Genomic DNA, 19049 nt, shown 5'->3' on the forward strand with positions numbered 1-19049 from the left:
TTCCATATATATCTCATTAAACCATGTTGCAAAAATCACGAGAACTTAACTCTTAAATGTTCTCTGAAACAAGTAACATTTAAACACTTTAGACAAACACCCGAATGAAATGTTACAGAAATGAAACATTTCACGAGAAACTGAATAAATAATATTTTTATGGTAATATTGAGCACATTATTAAAGACCAGGTCATTCTGAATCAACGTTCTATTATTGTTACTGGAAGAATTACAGTTTATTTCTTCCTTAGTGTTTTTGTCTGGTTTTCCCGTACTAATATCTAACATTTTCTTAAATCAAGATATATTAAAATAATAAAAAATAAATAAATAAATGCAAGTAAACTTAAATTATTTTGCCAGTGGGGTCAGAAAATAACACAAAAAGGAAAAAAATTAAAAAATACTTCCAGACCCCATGGGGAAATATTTACTCTTATATTAAGAATAAATCTGCTTAATTTTAATACATTTTTCAGAAATTACGACTTTTATCTTAAGTCATCTGTGCATTGAATAGTTGTGTTTACATTAATGTTTTACTGTAACAAATTATTTAACATTGTGCATTAATGTTAACGGAACAATTTTTGATATTAATGCGTTTTTTATAAATCCACAATAACACTTTACGTAAAGCCTTTATATACCTTTAATGCTTTATAAAAGTGTTTTTAATGCACTGATTATGGAATGCATTTAATGATCCCATGATTATAATTATAAGCACAGTTATAATGCATTATAACACTTATCTATTCATTGTTACACCTTTAGAAAGTATAATGCATTAAAACACACAACAAATATCACGATGCAGTTCTGGTTACAGTTATTTATGAATGCATTACAACATACATTATGAATACCTTTATAATGCACAATCCATAAAGACTTCAAGTAAAGTGTTACTGATTTCACCCTGGGTCAGATTTCCAACACGGACAGTTAAAGAAGTTCATATACATATATACACACAGTGAGTTATTAGCAGGCAGACGTTTGTTGATCCATTCAGTATATTTGATCATGTACAATATGAAGTCAAGAACCAGTACAAGATGATTGTCCTGAATAAATATCACAGCACACCTCCAATATTTACAGTATAAACAAACAATATTAAAAACACCATAAAAGCAAAGGAGCGGATGCGTGAAGAGCGAGCGATGACGAGCTTTGGATCGATGATGATGATGAAGATGATGAAGATCACAGCTGTGACCTCATTCCTCCGAATCTTATGAGATTTCACACGTTACACAATTTACACCAAAACACACTTGTGTCTCATTCAACAACCAATCGGGTTTAAACATCAGGAGCGTTTCAGCCAATCACAGCAGACTCGCCTCATTAATATTCAAATGAGGCTCATTAATGTATTCATGAGGATCTGGTCGTGCAAATGTTGTGAATTCCTTCAGTTGAAAAGACTCTGTTACAACACTGATGAAGCATCAGGGAAAAGAGACGCCAGTCTGCTCTTCACAGGCTTGATGCATCCAGACAGAAGAAGCTTCACTGTAAAGATATACGAGCGACACACACACACATACACACACACACACACACAGGTGTATGGTCGGTCCGTCAGCCTGAGTTCAGATACTCCAGAGCCACTTCATAGCAGAACTTGTACTGATCCTGCAGAAGACAGAACAAGACTCAGCTACACACTCTACACACAGCAAGGGGTTAATTATATAATAAACAAAAAGAAAACCGATAGAAGAGAAATAGAATAGAACAAACTACTGTTAGCTGCCTTTTTTGCTTTTTGTTTAATATATAATAACTAAAAAGAAAACAAACAGATAGAATACAAAAAGAATATAGAAGCTAGTGTTAGTTTCTTTTAATTCTATAGTTTTTGTTAATATTTTAAATGAGTTTTTAGAATTTGAATAATAATTTTGTTAATATTATTCAAATATTCATAATATTATTCAATAATATTCACAAATATTATTATTATTGTTTGTTGTCTTTTTATTGTTTTTCTTTGTTTCTTTCATTTTAAAATATGTCTGTATAGCTGTTATACATTTTTATTCCAATTTTTAGTGATTTTGGTACATCAAGTTGAATTTAGTTAAAATTGTATTACTTATTTATTTATTTTTAGTTTATTATCTATCATTATAATATGTTATAATTTTTTTTACTTCAGTTTTTGCTTTAATTATTTTGGTACATCAAGATTTTAAGCGATACCATAGAACCGTTTTAGTTCCACAAAGAACCATTCAGTCAAAGAACCATCTCTTTCTTACCTTTTTACAATCTGAAGAACCTTCTTTCACCGCAAAAAAATAAAATAAATAATTTTGGTTCTTCAGATGTTAAAGTTTCTGTATGGAAACATTAAGACAAAAAGGTTCTTCATGGCACCATGAAGCACCTTTATTTTTAACAATTTGTCTGTATAGTTTTTATACATTTTTATTTTAGTTTTAGTTTTGTACATCAAGTTATTTAGTTAAAATTTTTTTAATATTAAAAATGTTTATTTTTTTCCATAATTTTTATTTTTTTATTTTGCATTTGCATCCTTTGCAGATTCTGTTCTAGTTTTCAAAGCTAGGTTTATTTCTGTGTCGTTGTGTGGTGTTAGTCAGTGATGAGCCTCAGTACCAGCAGATCCACCATGTTGGGCTTGTTGTTCCTCAGGGTTTTGACGGCGTGAAACACGTCGACCGAGCGCTGATGCCGCAGCATTTCACTCACGATGCTGATGGCACAAAACGTCCCGCTGCGACCGCCGCCGTTCCTGACACAACCACAGAAAACACGCTTCACATCAAGACATAATATGCATTCTTTAATGCAGTTCGAAGGATTTCATTATGTATGTTAGAATGTTTTTTTTTTTTCTAATTGAAGTAAAATGCATAACATTTTTTGCAGGTTCTTTTACATATAAAATACTTTCCATGTGTTTTACTGAATTATACTTTTTAAAGGCAAAACAATGAATAAACAAGAAGTAGAATGTATTATAACCATTTTAAATGTATTAAAACTATGGTTATAATTAAATGTGAGATCATAGAATGCATTATAAAGCCATAATTTATGCATTTAAATACTTTTATGATGCATTATTTATGAAGACTTCAAGAAAAGTATTAGTTTTTTGTTTAATAAATCCATAAAATAAATACAATAAATAATGAATAATGTCAGTTTTAAAAATCACTGTATATTTTTTGCTGAGAAATAAAAATATATCAAATTGTATTGTTAAACTAATACTAGTACTGGAATCATTTCATATTTCGGTGGATTGTTTCGCCTCTGCAGGTGTGTGTATCTGATGTAGTGTGAGCAGCTGTGGTGCAGTGAGAGTGTTTGGCCACTAGATGGGAGTGTTTCTCTTCTCTTCACATTACACTCGCAGCAGCCAATCACAGGCCTTCTGATGATCATCGATCTGTTTCCTGCTGTGATCGGAGAGGATTATGGGATTGTGGGAGGAGTCTGATGCACCTGTGTGCTCCACTGATATTACTAATCATTCCGAAAATGTACCATGGTAACCATAATGTTCATTCTAGAAAAGCTGAGTGTGTGTGTGTGTGTGTGTGTGAGATACTCACAGGCAGTGCACTACGGTGCGTCCCTCTCCTCCGTCGTACTCCTCCTGCCATTTGTCCACCTGATGGATGAGTTTGAGGAAGGAGCGTTTGGAGACAGGTGTGTCGCGGTACATCGGCCAGCCCAGAAACTGGAACTGCTGCACCATCCTGTACCCGTCCTGCGGCTGACACACACACACACACCATCTCAGAATTAAAACTTCACAACTCAAACTGGCTACAGTCATCATGTATGTGTGTGTGTGTGTGTGTGTGTGTGTGTGTGTGTTGTCATGGCGGGTTGTTCTGAGGTCAGGGTCGGGTCGAGGTCACAGAGGTCACTGGTTAATTCTGTGTCAGGTTCAGATGAAGTCACAGGTGACCATTCTGATCGTTTAAGGAGATTATGTGAGTGTGTGTGTGAGTGTGTGTGTGTGTGTGTGTGTGTGTGTGTGTGTGTGTGTGTGTGTGTGTGTGTGGCTGCTAGAGACAGTGCTGTGCCATTTCCAGGTGGATTTGGTTTTACACTGATTTAGTCCAATTCATTAATTTTATATGAAACACCTGGTTTTCTGTTTTCAGTCCATAAAGACCCAAATAAACAGAGAAAATAATCCGTTGAAATCATTCGTTCATAAATGATTTTTATTTGCCGCATCAGGGTTTCTCAGGTGGTGTTTGGGAAAGTTAATAATGAATTAAAACATAAAAAATATAAAAGAAAAACAAATCATTTTAAAATACAAATAATCAAAATAAAATAATTTAAATAACCAAAAAGTAAATATTACAACAAATACACCATTTTAAAATAAGTGAGTTTTCTAAAATAATAATTTAATAATTTAATAAAAAAAAGCTTACTAAAATAAAATCATAATATTAAAATAAATTATTTTAAAATGAAAATAATCAAGTCACAACTAAAATCAAATGAAATAATAAAAATATAAAATGTAATTACATAATTAGAAAATGCTTACATAAAATATAACATTAAATAAATATTTAAAATGATAAATTTAAAAGCAAATTATATTATAAAATATAAAAATTAATATCTAAAATTAATAATATATATTTTTTAAAATGAATAAGATAAATAATAAACATTTAAACATTTAAATATTAATAAAAATAAACACACCCGTGCAGCGTTGTAGATGCGGAAGATCCTGCTGATGATGTCCTCCTCCAGATCCGCCGACACAAACTCCACCTGCAGCGGCCCGTGACGATGAACACCGTTCTCCGGCCAGTACTGCGGACACAGCTGCACACACACACACACACACACACACACACCAGTGTAAGCCCTTTGATTGTGTTACACAGAGAGTCAAAAACTCAAAAGGAAATAAACTTGCAAACTGAAGCGGAAACCCAGAATCTCTCCAACAGCGTAAACGCTATGAAATATTTACTGACATACATTCTCTCTCTCTCTCTCTCTCTCTCTCTCTGTGTGTGTGTGTGTGTGTGTGTTTATTATCCATTCAAATCTCCCATCATCCTCTATTTGACAGCCTCGCTCTCCACCGGCTGCCACTGTTGTGTTTTTGTGAAAGAATACGTGATGAAAAAGAGTTTACTCAGCGTCTGAAGTGTGTGTGTGTGTGTTTCTATGTGTGTGTGTGTGTGTGTGTAAAAAGATCCACTTCTGCTCATAAACTCACTCAAAACCCTGTAAACACTCTCACAGATGAACAACTGACAGAAACGACTCGTGTTCACAAGTTTGATTCCTTTCAGTGAATCACTTCAACCGTCTGTTTCAAGAATCAAAGCTTAGATTTAAATGCCCCCCCACCCATGTATTTAAATGCTTAGTATGAATATCAGCAGGGAAATGTTGTTGTTTATGACTATGTGTTGTTATCTAGGTGCATATAAATAGAAACATGTTTCGTCCTCGTCATGTTCAGACAGAGATGATTCAGTGGAGTCACTCAATTAAGCTTCAGCAGAAAAAGAAGTTGGTTAGTTTGATCCATTTCAGTGAATCACTTCAAAATCAGTTTTACTGAACTGATTCAAAACTCAGATTCAAATTATTCAAAACCTGTGTTCTTCAGAGTTCATCTATCAGTGTCTCTCTGTTGTCATCAGTAAAATATGGAGTGCCACAAGGATCCGTCCTAGGCCCTCTGCTATTTTCAATATACATGTTGCCCCTTGCTAATATTATTAGAAAATACGGGATTAGCTTCCACTGTTATGCTGATGATACTCAGCTATATATCTCAACGAGACCAGATGAAACTTCTCAATTATCTAAGCTAACAGAGTGTGTTAAAAATGTAAAAGATTGGAAGACCAATAATTTTCTCCAATTAAATTCGGATAAGACAGAGATATTAATTATTGGACCAAAAAACACTACACTGAATCTTGTAGATTACAATCTGCAACTAGACGGATGTACTGTTACTTCCTCTACAGTCAGAAATCTGGGTGTTATATTAGACAGCAATTTGTCTTTTGAAAATCATATTTCCCATGTTACAAAAACTGCATTCTTCCATCTTAGAAACATTGCCAAGCTACGAAACATGTTACCTGTTTCTGATGCAGAAAAGCTAGTTCATGCATTCATGACCTCTAGACTGGACTATCAGCAGGTAAATGTTGGCAGTTATGACTGTGTTATATTGGTGCATATAAATTAAAATGATTGCATATGACTGTTCATTCAGTGATGATCTGTAGTTACTGTAGTTAACTTGTTAAATGTGTGTGTGTGTGTGTGTGTGTTTGCAGAGGTTTGAGCTTCTTTGATGGGTTTTATTCTGACAGTGCCTAAGGCTGTCACCCCCACAGACATACACACTCGAATCTCAATCACCGACACACACATGCAGCCTCACAGACACACACACACACACACACACTGGTCTGACCTGCGCTGGATCCACGTCGTTCAGCATCACTATAGATGTGCAGTGATAGTCCAGAACCAGACGCCAGAAGTCCTTCACTGTGTTTGGCAAAGGATGCTGGGTAACGATGAACGCAGACGGCTGCTTGTAGCTCTGGAGAGATGAAGAACACGAGACAGTCTTCATCAAATTATACAAAGAGTATTTATGATAAAACACATTTAGGGACTCAGTCTCATGTGAGTGAGCATCGTATGTCTCTTCACTAAAGTTCTTGTTTAAGGGCCCTTGAAGGAATTCTGTCACATTACTATTTTCATTTGTTGTCCTTCCAAAAATAAATAAATAAATAAAAAATTTTCTGTTTCATTTAATTCTATTTTTGTTTTTTTTCTGAGCAAAAAATTAATATCATACATTTTACCCTGATTTACAGAAGAGACCCACTAAAATGTCATTCAGTGCAACAATCTTGTCAGGCATATTTACAACAAAATCAATTTATGACATTTAAAGACAAATTACTTTTACCCCAAATACTAATTAGTTGGTATGTTACTTTTATTGTTTTATTTTTAATTCACCACTATCCTAGGTTTTGCTCATTTGTCAGTAAGAATTTTTTTACTTATTTAAAACAATCAAATGTAATATGCCCAGGTCAGAATAAGCATGTTGTTAGAATTTGTACATAAATATAAGTTTTACATTTTATTCTCCAAAAACTTATTTGAAACCTTAAACACTTTTGTAGACACTTTCCTTACATTTAATGTGCTTTCTATGGACATAAAATCACTTTTGTACATTTATTTTACAGTGGACATCTTATCGTCTTTGACCCGTGTATATATGTGCATGCATGATTTAAATGCCAAAATGTTTATACATCATGTTAGCACTATATTACAATATCAGAAGAGGATCATGCATCTGAATTCAAACAATGAGAATCTGAGGTTAAATGTTTACGGTCACAAAAATCATGACATTTTCCTCATGCAATCCTATTAATTTAGTGGAGACAGAAGGAGCGAGGTGTGGTGTCGTACGTCCATGAGCGCGGCGTTGATGTAGTTGCTGCTCTCTCCGTCGATGGTGATGAGGAAGGGCAGGCAGCGGTCCGGAGGAAGCACATCCATGCAGCGGTTCTTCTCATGATTCCTCGGCAGCAGAGCGATGCTACAGTCCTCCACACGCAGCGTCGGCGTCACCATGTTCAGCGTCTGCAACACCACACACTGACATTATTAACATCTTAAATAATTACAGCTGATATAATAAACATAGACAGCATTCATACTTAAACCTCACATTTTAGAAGTGAAACCAGGCACTGAAACACTGCAGGAAATGATGCTCTGCTTCAGTATTTCTGTCTTGTTTTACAGTATGAATATCTATATATTCTTACTAGTCCTGTCAAACCATTAATTGCATAAAAAATTTAAGTTTTTTTTTACATAATATATGTGTGCGTTGTTTATTATGTATATACGTATAAATATATACTGTACACATACATTATTTAGAAAATATTTACATGCCTATTTATGTTCATATAATTTATATTTAATAAATAAGCATACATTTTTTTTCTGAAATATATACATGCATGATTCATAGCAGTGAATGAAGATGTATCATATCGATCACAAGTGCAGTATGGAGTACCTCAAGGCTCAGTACTAGGGCCACTACTCTTCACGCTTTACATGTTATCCTTGGGAGATATCATCAGGAAACATGGTGTTAGCTTTCACTGTTATGCTGATGATACATTTAGTTGCAATATGCAAAACGACTTAAGATAATAATCAAAATTATTTTAGTATTTGCTCATTAATCTGCCAGTGAGGTCAGAAAAATATTTTTTCAAATTTTTCACTAACATTTGTTCTTGTTTTAAGCATAAACTCACATTCATTATTTTTAATTAATAAATTTTATAACATTATATGTATCTATTCATCTTTACACCTATATGTAAAAAGTATAATATAAAAAATATAAAATTAAAACATGACAATCAAACCATTAAATTATGATGCATTTTAACTTTGGTTACAGTTATTTATGAAAAAGATATGAATACCATTATTACGCATTATACATAAAGATTGTAAAGTGTTACTGATATTTGAACTGGAAAACAAGTACAAACAAGATAAAGGAGTAGTTTTGATTTTTCTATGTCTGTGAAAGCAGCAGAAGAGATGAAGAACGGTTCAGTGCTTGAAACAGATGAACAAGTCTCCAATACTGGCCTAATCAAATCAATGCTGATAATGTCTTTGAAACGTCCCGATAACTGAAATATTCTGCAGCTCTGATATTCAATACAACGCTCATATTTGACCGTTTTTTCACTGCAGCACTTTGTAAATCAAATCAAACACAGAAAGCGTTTCCTATCTTCAGCTCTGAAAGCCTTTATTAACAATCAAGCGTCTCGATCGCGTCTCACCCTGAACTCCTCTTTGATTGGACTGGAGTTGGTCTGAGGATCCAATCGGTTCATGTCGTAGTAAACAGAGCGAAGCTGATTGGCTGGGATGGTGGTGTCGCCGCAGAGACACGCCTCCAAGATGGCGTCATGAATAAAGACATACTGCTCCTGACAAACACAAGAGACAAGATCCAGCACGACTGAAGACTATCAAACCATGACATATTAAAGACATTGATAATGTTCAGAAATATTTATATTTCAAATAAATGCTGTTCTTCTATTCATCTGTGAATCCTGAAAATTAAAATGCATCACAGTTTCCACAAAAATATTGTGCAGCACAACTTTTTTCAACAATAATCAGAAATGTTTCTTGAATCATCAGAATGATTTCTGAAGATCATGTGACTCTGAAGACTGGAGGAATGATGCTGAAAATACAGCGGAGCATCACAGAAATACATTACACTTTAACACAGATTCACACAGAAAACAGATGTATGGGATTGTAATAATATTTCACATTTTACTGTATTTTTGACCAAATAAATGCAGCTGTGGAGAGCAGTGGAGACTCTTTGAGCAGTACAGTGGTCATTGCCGTATAATGAATCAGCTGTAGTTTTCCACAGAAGTAAATGCTTGATTTCCTCCGTGGCTGTGCCGCTTTTCTCTCTTCATCTGCTTTGTATTCATGGAATTTGTCAGCGTTGCAAATGCAGATGCCGCTGTGATTGCACTCATTTGTTTCACGAGAGACTTTGACGGCGTAAAACAGAAAGAACATCAAACTGTATTAGCAGCGAGTCATCATGCGTGATGCGACGAGCGTTTGATGGAAATCACTGCTGAAGTGACATTTCCGCAGCATCTTGGCCTGTCGCTTTGACTAGATGGTGAGGATGGGGTCAGTGCTTCTCTGATTAGGCATCTGGCGTGACCTCTGACCTTTCCGGTGGTGCGTCCAATCAGAATGCAGCCTAAAAAGCATGCAATCAGCAGCGGAGCTCTAATGAGTGTGTGTCGCCCAGAATGATTAGTGACGGTTCAAACACGCGTGTGAAAAGGTAACGTGTGCCCGTCGGGCGTCAAATTGTGCCAAAACACCTGCGAGCTAAACACACACACACACACACACCGTCTGAAGGTCACTGAACTTCTGCAGGGTGAATCAGGCTTCTCAAATACCAGTGCAGACATCATCTCTGAAGCATTTGTTCATTAAACGCAGCGATGCAGTCGAGAGAAACGACAGCAGATGCTGCAGAAACCCATCAGGAGCGTAGAAACTCAAACGCATTACAGCTCTTAAAACAGCTGCATCGGGCTGATCGAGTGTTTCTGAGACGCTCACAGGTTAGTCAGTGTCCCTGCAGCACAGCAGCAGTCAGAAGCAGCACAGATATGTTTGTAGTAATAACCAAAAATACATTACTCTATTCACTCTTTTGTGTGTCAGGGCTTGTTCAGAGGTCAAAGGTGAGGGAAGGAGTACCTCGGTCTGGACCATGTTGACTCTGCGAGATCGCAGCTCTCTCACACAGTTATAGATGTCGACGACTCCTTCCCGCTCCGCCATGTCCAGCATGATGTCAATCACGATGAAGCAGCCCGTTCGCCCCGCCCCCGCACTGTGAGTGACCAATCACAACACAGATTCAGATCGACAGAAAGAACCACAGGAATAAAACCACAATCACACTAATGGTTTAAATGTATTTGTTAATCGGAATTACTATAATAATGAGTTTCTGTTTAGTAAAAGAAAAAAATCTCTCTTAAAATCATAATTACAATTTTTATGTACGTATTGATTTGAGTTCTAACTTTTAAAGTAGTTCCAACTTATCTCACTTGATTGAAATGTCAAAATATAAAAAACAGAATGGTAGCACAAAATAAATAGATATAAATAAAGTTTGGAAGGATTAAGATTTTTTATGCTTTCAGGAGAAGTTTGTTTCTCAGAAGTGTTTTTGTTGTTTCTTTTTAAATATTTGTATTGTTTCAAAGAATAAAATAATAATAAAAAAGGTAATTGTGAATTTTGCTCTCACAATTCTGACTTTAAAGGTGCCATATGCAGAAATTGAGGTAAAAATATCCATAACATGACCTACACGCATCAAAAGAATGAGAAGAAATAAGGGCGATGATGTCATTAAAAAAATGTCAAGTTATAGTGCTGCAGAGATATCAACCTTAATTAGCATTAGCATTTCTAGCCCCGGCCCGACAGGTGTCGTAATACCAGTTTCGGCCGTGGGAGGCGGTATGCGGGCGACATAACCACCAGCCAACCTGCAACGAATACACGAATAACTCGCAGGGCGTACCTGAACCTGATGTCAATCGTGTGGAAAGTACAGCCCACTACTTTCAATTTAGAGAAGAGAGCGGAAGGATAGCTGAAGCCCTTGAAAAGAGACCAACACCCGCTACAGGGAAACAACCGCGCTCGGAATCACAAATCAAATCCGATAAGAATACCAGAGTAAACATCGGCACTGCTTTTAATCGCTGGAGACAACTGATAGACCTGAAAGAAATGAGGCTCGACTCCGAACTTGCAAGTTAGATGCTGTTAGTATTTCGCTAGAAGTTTGTTTATATGTTTGTGTATTTGTTTTCGGGAAGTTATAACAGAAATGTATCGAAGGCTGTTCGATAAACGTGCTAATGTTAGCGATGGCTAACCGTAGCTGCGTTTGATAATTAGCTAGCTATAACTTAACGTTACCCATTTTATTATATAGGGCTGTGCATGTCTTTACTCATGTACATCTCATCAGTAAATACGCTCCTGTAATTAGGAGTATATCTCTAGCACGTGTGTTCAGATCAGGATTGCCAGGTTTTCACAACAAATCCTGCCCAGTTGCTTCTCAAAACTAGCCCAATCTCGCTTTCAGAAGGTTCCCCGATAAAACATTGCTTCCCGGGGTTAAAATATAGGTTTTTTTAGCAGGGTTGCCTTGGTATAATTCGCATTTTAGGGGCTAAATATCACGTTATTTGTATTGGGGTCGCTGTGACCAGCGGACATGAAAAACAACAACCACAGACTTGGCAACACTGGTTGGCATTTACTACACAGCCGTAATTCACTGACAATCTACACAACATCGATTTTTAAATCGCAGGCGATTCTTTGTCGATTTTGAAAGCGATTTTGTGTTAGTTGTCGGTAGACTAAGGCTCCGTGCAGAAACTGCCGCTCCACCTGAACCAGTGTTGCCAAGTCTGTGGTTGTTTTTCATGTCCGCGGTTTGAAGCAATCCCAATACCAATAACGTGATATGTAGCCCCTAAAATGCTAATTTTACCAGGGAAACCCTTCCCAAAAATTTATATTTTAACCCCGGGAAGCAATTTTTATCGGGGAACCTCCCGGAAACGCGATTGGGCTAGTTTTGGACTAGGTTTAAGAAGCAACTGGGCAGGGTTTGTTGTGAAAACCTGGCAACCCTGATCTGAATGCACATGCTGGAGATATACTTCTAATTACAGGAGCGTCTTTACTGATGAGAGGTGCATGAAAATCGCATTCGATTTCTTGCACAGCCCTATGTATCATAACTAACCTGCTCTGTCTAGTCTGTTGGTCTCCGTGTCCTCTTTGCTTCGTGGTTTTTCTGTGCGTGAAAAAATTGATGTGTGGCGTGAAAGCGTGTGAAAAGAGTCAATTGCGTGTGTCTCACGGTGAATGCTTGAGAGTTGGCACATTAGTTCCCAAGCAGAATAAAGGACAGGTTGATTATTGCTGTTTAGCGTTTGTATTAATCTATGATGTGTCCCTGTTTGCGTACAGGGACATAAAAAATAAATTAAAAGTGATACGTGGACCAAGGTGTCTGAGATTGTTCATTTTAAGTAAAGGATCACAACAATATTTAATGAGGTTATAACTCCTTGTGGTTAGTCTGCACGAGATCAACAATCTTGTTTGTTTTGCGGCCGCTTTAAATACAAAATAAGCATTCGATCTACGTTAGAGCGTCTGAGCGCTCACAAATCTTTCTGCAGCATCGTGAGCAGAGCGGTAAGAACGATTTTTGACGCTCTAGACGCCGGCGGTGTGAACGCACAGTTAGGCTTCGGCTATGGCTGTAGTGTTGTTGTGAAGGTAGGGGCGGAGCATAGAGACTATGCCGTTTCCCGTTTGTTACTCTAGAGTAGACCAATTCACTTTATCGAGGCATACTGCCCCCATCTGGTATGGAATGTGGAGTATGACTTGATTTTTTTGCCAAACATTACAGATGGCACCTTTAAGTGGGAACAAATTTTTTTTTTAAATGTCACAATTACCTTTTTTATTCTTTGGAATAATGTTTTTATGTATTTTTTATACACAATATTACACACAAACACACATACAATTTAAACACACATTTAATTTATTTAAAAAGTTTGAATGATAGTGCTGATATATTAATAACAGCAACCTCTGTTCAGTCTTATAATATTGAGTGTTTCATAATGTGCTTTAATTATACTTTAACATTTTTTGTAAACATGGATTGGAAAAGTAACATGGATCTATTTTATAATAATAATAATAATGATAATAAAACTTCGTTATTATATTGATAGATGTAGCTTCTCAAAATGTATGAATAAAAAGTGATAAAAAGTTAAAATAACACCAAATGAAGTCAGACAGTAAAGTCTCAGTATGTGGTGTGGTCGGGTACCTGCAGTGGACCACAATGGGTCCAGCATTGGTGGGTGATTTGGTTTTGACCCTCCGCACGAATCCCAGCAGACCTGTGGCATGATACGGAACGCCGTGATCCGGCCAACCGGTGAAATGAAACTGACTGATCTCACGGATCTCGTGAGCTCCTCGCTGTGGAACAGACAGAGACGTCCTCATCAGATCTGAGCTTTACTAATGAACACAAACTTCATCATCACACATTTACACACTCTGTCTCTGCTGACCAAAACCTACCAAAACTACAACAGCTAGTGAAGAGCTTTTCATTTTCAGCTCCGAATTGATCAAAGTAGTCCACATTTATCAAACCTACATATTTCTTTCTAACAAAACCACATCAAAACATTTAAAAAAACAAATTACATAAAGTTTCACTTTCAGTTGAAAAAAGTGAAACGTTTTTCACAACAACAGGCATATTCATGCTTCTCAATTAAATTCAGTCCAAAAGTGTGTGTGAAGGCTAAATATATTTGACAAAAGTTTTTGACACTATTATAACTCCATAGATCATTTTCCAGAATTGTTTTTGACACTAATTGTACTCCATACGTCAAAATGACCCGAACACAAAAAGGTGAAACATTTGTCTCCTCACCTTCTCCACCGCAAATGTTCTGATGACGTACTCAGACAGAAGCTGCGTCTCGATCAGCGTCACCTTGATGTCTCTGTAGATCTCGGTGTCATCTGGCCAGTATTTACAGCACTTCACCTGAAACACACACACACACACACACACACACACACACACACACACCTTTATCAGAGGAGCACAGTTCACAACTTCAGGAAGCAGCTGTTTTACTATTTCTGCAACTGATGTCATACACAAATTATAATTCAAAATGCATTGAATAAAAATTACACAAATATATTTATGTTTCTGCAACAGAATAAAAAATAAAAATTGCAATTTGGACTGTCCTTTCCTCAGAATTCTGGGAACATTTAGCTTTGAACAATTCTGTTTTATTATTATTATTATTATTTATTTATTTATTTTCACCATGGAATAATAAAAAAAAAAGATAACTGCAAATTTCTAACTCACAATTCAAAATTTTATATCTCACAATTTGTATTATATATATATAATTATACTGCTTATTATATTAAATTGACTGTTGCAAATTGTATAACTTATTATTATTTTTTTTTACAAAAATGAATTTGAAGTTGGCTAAATTAATTTGGTGAAGTAAAAATAAGTCAACTAATTATATATGTATATTTTTTTTTTCAGACAAAAAAAAAAAAAGTATTTGTTGGTTTAATTTCAGTTGAGTAGCTTAACTAACAATTATTGATCCAACAAATCAAGTTTATCTTACAGTGTACAGTAAATGTGTGATCTTTCTGAGGAGTAAATGCTGCTGTGGAGATGAAGAGCATCTCTCGCTCGTCTCAATATCAGAATCACGTCTGTCGAAGCCCGTCGTGTCTGACCTTTCAAATGTCACCTGATCACATTAAATTAACCCTTCAGCTGCAGAGAGCAGGTCAGGTGCTCCTGATTAACACAGGTATTGATGGAGAAACTCCAGATCAATGTGTCATGAGGATAATTCTCCATATATTCAACAGCATTAACACCCATTGATTCGGTTTCTCAAGCGCTTCAGATCAGCATCTGTCACCACAAATAAACCTCTATCAATACCTTCATGTTTCTGAAAAACAATCATAGCATTTTCATTTAATGACTCTGAAATGTCAAGAGATGTAAGAATCAAATAAAAGCCAAGCAGATATTTTTACACCTTCAACTGATGTGAGTCACACATCTTAATCACTTTTTTTTAAAAGAGTTTAAAAAAATTCTATAAAGTATTTTTTACTAAGAAGTGTTGTAGGTAATTACATTAATATAATTAAAATGAAATGCAACATTTCTATATATTTGGATATATAAATAATTATTTGGTCCTTTGTCTAATAATATTCTACAATATTCTACATTTTACAACTTTAATGTAAATTCACACACCTTAAACATTTTTTTTTTAATAAAAAAATGATGATAGCTCTAGATAGTTATAATTTAGGTTATTTTTCTCTGTAGTTCTTTAATATAAACAAACCTAGAATAAATATAAAACGGGCTATTTTTATAGTTAATAAACCCTAGTTAATAAACATGGACAAACTTAATTATTCATCTTTTAAAACATCTGTCAGCCAATCAGAATCCAGAATTCAGCAATGCACTGCTATAAGGCGGCTCCAGAAGGATGTTCCTGAGGCGTCTGTGACGATGTTATTCACACATTAATGTTGTCATTCACACATTACGCTCCGCTAAATGAGTTCTGCACTTCCTGATGTGACACGATACCCGACCTCACACGTCTGACACTCACAGAGAATCAGTTCAGCTCTAACTCCATTACACTTCTCACGCAACGCAAATAAAACCTCATTATGTGGCAATATAATCCAGTCAGAGGAGAATCAGAAGTATTAGAACAGCAGCTCTAATAACTCTCAGCCTGCAGCCGCACACTCTTTCCAATCCAATACAGCACGAATAAACATAAGCACAGCGTATATGACAACATGATTACAAAATCCACTTTACAGTAGGACGGAGAGAGAGAGAGAGAGAGAGAGAGAGGGAGAGGAAACACAGAGACACTTGCTTCTTTTCCCAGCATTACAACGAGTGCAGAAATTCAATTGTCTCCAGCATCACTAAAGCCGGAATGTGATTGGAGACAGGAGACGGAGACACACGAGAGTGTCCCGCTGAGACCAGTCTCCAAACAACTCCATCTCAGAGTCCTCCTCCGGGATCAGATGACAGGAAAATCATCAGATCATTTCAACAATTAAGAATCTGTGTGTGTATGTGTGTGAGAAACAGAGAGAGAGAGTCTGGGTGTGTGTGTGTGTGTGTGTGTGCATGGTTAATGAGGACACACGTCTGTATAATGATTTGGGGACTACAATATAAACATGGTTTATGAGGTTTACACTTCCTGTGTCTCCATAAACCATCACTCGAAAAACATACTAAAGGTTTGGATTGATGGAATTATAAATAGAAGGATGGATGGAATGATAAACGATCGAAGGATGGAATGAAAAATGGAATGATAAATGATGTAAAAATGGATGGAAGGAATGATAAACAATAGAAAGATGGATGGAATGATAAATGATGGAAAGATGGAAGGAATAATAAACAATGGAAGGGTTGATGGAAGAATGGATAGATGGATGGATGGATAAATGAATGGATGGAATGATGGATAGTTGGAACGATAAATGATGAAAAAATGGATGGATGGAATGATAATAGAAGGATGGAAGGAACGATAAATGATTGAAAGATGGAAGGAACAATAAACAATGGAAGGGTTGATGGAATGAATGGATGGATGGATGGATAAATGAATGCATGGAAAGATGGATGGAACGATAAACAATGGTAAGACGGATGTAATGAAATGATGGAAAGGTAGATGTATGGAAGGATGGAATGATAAATGATGGAAGGATGGATGGAATGATAAATGATAAAAGGATGGAAGATGGAAGGATGGAATGATAAACAATGGATAGTTGGAACGACAAATGATGTAAAAATGGAAGGATGGGATGATAAACAATGGAAGGATGGATGGAAGAATGGATGAAAGGATGGATGGATTGAAGGGTTATTAATGTATGGATAGATAGAATGATAAACAATGAATGGAACAATTAATTATAAATAGATAAATGGATGCAATTTTGTGTGTTTTGTCTCTAGCAAAAATGTCCTCCATCAGGATACACACCTGCTCTCTCTCTCTCTCTTTCACACACACACACCATCTCTCTCTCTCTCTCTCTCTCTCTCTCCCTCTCTCTCTTTCACACACACACACACACCATCTCTCTCTCTCTCTCTCTCTCTCTCTTTCCCACACACACACACACACACCATCTCTCTCTCTCTCTCTCTCTCTCTCTCCCTCCCTCTCTCTCTCTCTCCCTCCCTCTCTGTAGGATTGGTCTGATCTGCTGTGAATCTCCCAGAAGTCCAGAGCAGAGCGTGGCAGCAGATGGGCGTCAGTGGAGCGCGGCGGTGGGTTTATGGGTCTCTGTGGGGAAGCAGCGGCGCTCAAACCCACATTAGATCAGCTTCATATAACAGAGCGGCTCAGACCGGCACATCTGGACCAGAGGAGATCCAGGACTGATCACACTCTGTTCAAACACGGCCTGATCAGCATGATGCCAGCACAAATTTTAGGAGTCTATGAGCCTCTATAAATCTATCATTTAAGAACAAATGATTAAATCAAATTATACATTACATTACATTACATTTATTAATTTAACAGACACTTTTATCCAAAGCGACTTAAAAATGAGGACAGCGGAAGCAATCAAAAACAACTAAAAGAGCAAAGCAATATAAGTGCTATAAAAAGTTTCAGGTTAACAGTACACGTCTCAAAATATTTGAAAGGTAGTTACATTTTTTTTTTTTAGAATAGTGAGTGTTAAAGTTAGAGGGTCAAATAAAGATGGAAGAGATGTGTTTTAAGCCGATTCTTGAAGATGTCTAAGGACTCAGTCCACCAGGAGGAACATTTAATTTAAAAGTCGGTAAAAGTGACTTTGTTCTTCTTTGGGATGGCACAATCAAGTGACAGTCATTTTATGCATTTCATAATTTTTATTTTATGCGAGCAGCTATTGGAAGCCAGTGCAAATTGATAAACAGAGGTGTGACATGTATTCTTTTTGGATCATTAAAACTTAATCTTGCTGTCGCGTTCTGTATTAATTGTAAAGGTTTGATAGAATTGTCTGGAAGACCTGCCAAGAGAGCATTGCAATAGTCCAGCTTGGACAGAACAAGAGCTTGAACAAGGAGTTGTGCTGCATGTTCCCAAAGAAAGGGCTTGATCTTCTTGATGTTGAATAAAGCAAATCTGCAGGATCGGACAGTTAGCAATGTGGTCAGAGAAAGTCAGCTGATCATCAATCATAACAACTAGGCTTCTAGCTGTTTTTGAAGGAGTTATGGTTGATGTGCCTAACTTGATGGTGAAATTGTGATGAATCGATGGGTTTGCTGGAATCACAAGCAGTTCTGTCTTGGCAAGGTTGAGTTGAAGGTGATGGTCCATCATCCAGGAAGAAATGTCTGTTAGACGAGCTGAGATGCGAATAGCTACCGTCGGATCATCAGGATGGAATGAGAGGTAGAGTTGAGTGTCATCAGCGTAGCAGTGGTATGAAAAGCCATGTTTCTGAATGAGAAAGCCTGGTGATGCCATGTAGACAGAGAAGAGAAGTGGTCCAAGAACTGAGCCCTGAGGCACCCCAGTAGTTAGATGTTGAGACTTGGACACCTCACCTCTCCAAGATACTTTGAAGGACCTATCTGATAGGTAAGACTCAAACCATTGA

The 19049-nt window shown here is 36.5% G+C and overlaps 1 protein-coding gene across 1 annotated transcript in view; it reads right to left on the reverse strand.

Moving 5' to 3' along the window:
- Positions 1-659: 659 nt before the first annotated feature.
- The window catches only part of LOC113046229 (receptor-type tyrosine-protein phosphatase mu), a 29852-nt gene continuing 11462 nt past the window's right edge, over positions 660-19049 (reverse strand). The window contains exons 4-13 of the mRNA XM_026207174.1: positions 14236-14352; positions 13612-13766; positions 10410-10545; positions 8930-9079; positions 7515-7688; positions 6484-6615; positions 4731-4856; positions 3605-3768; positions 2640-2775; positions 660-1649 (exon numbers count right to left, since the gene is read on the reverse strand). Coding sequence (XP_026062959.1) covers positions 1596-1649; positions 2640-2775; positions 3605-3768; positions 4731-4856; positions 6484-6615; positions 7515-7688; positions 8930-9079; positions 10410-10545; positions 13612-13766; positions 14236-14352 — 1344 coding nt within the window. The 3' untranslated portion in view covers positions 660-1595. The remainder of the gene's footprint in view (positions 1650-2639; positions 2776-3604; positions 3769-4730; positions 4857-6483; positions 6616-7514; positions 7689-8929; positions 9080-10409; positions 10546-13611; positions 13767-14235; positions 14353-19049) is intronic.

The sequence above is a fragment of the Carassius auratus genome, chromosome 27, assembly GCF_003368295.1.
Source record: "Carassius auratus strain Wakin chromosome 27, ASM336829v1, whole genome shotgun sequence".
Taxonomy (NCBI): Eukaryota; Metazoa; Chordata; class Actinopteri; order Cypriniformes; family Cyprinidae; genus Carassius; species Carassius auratus.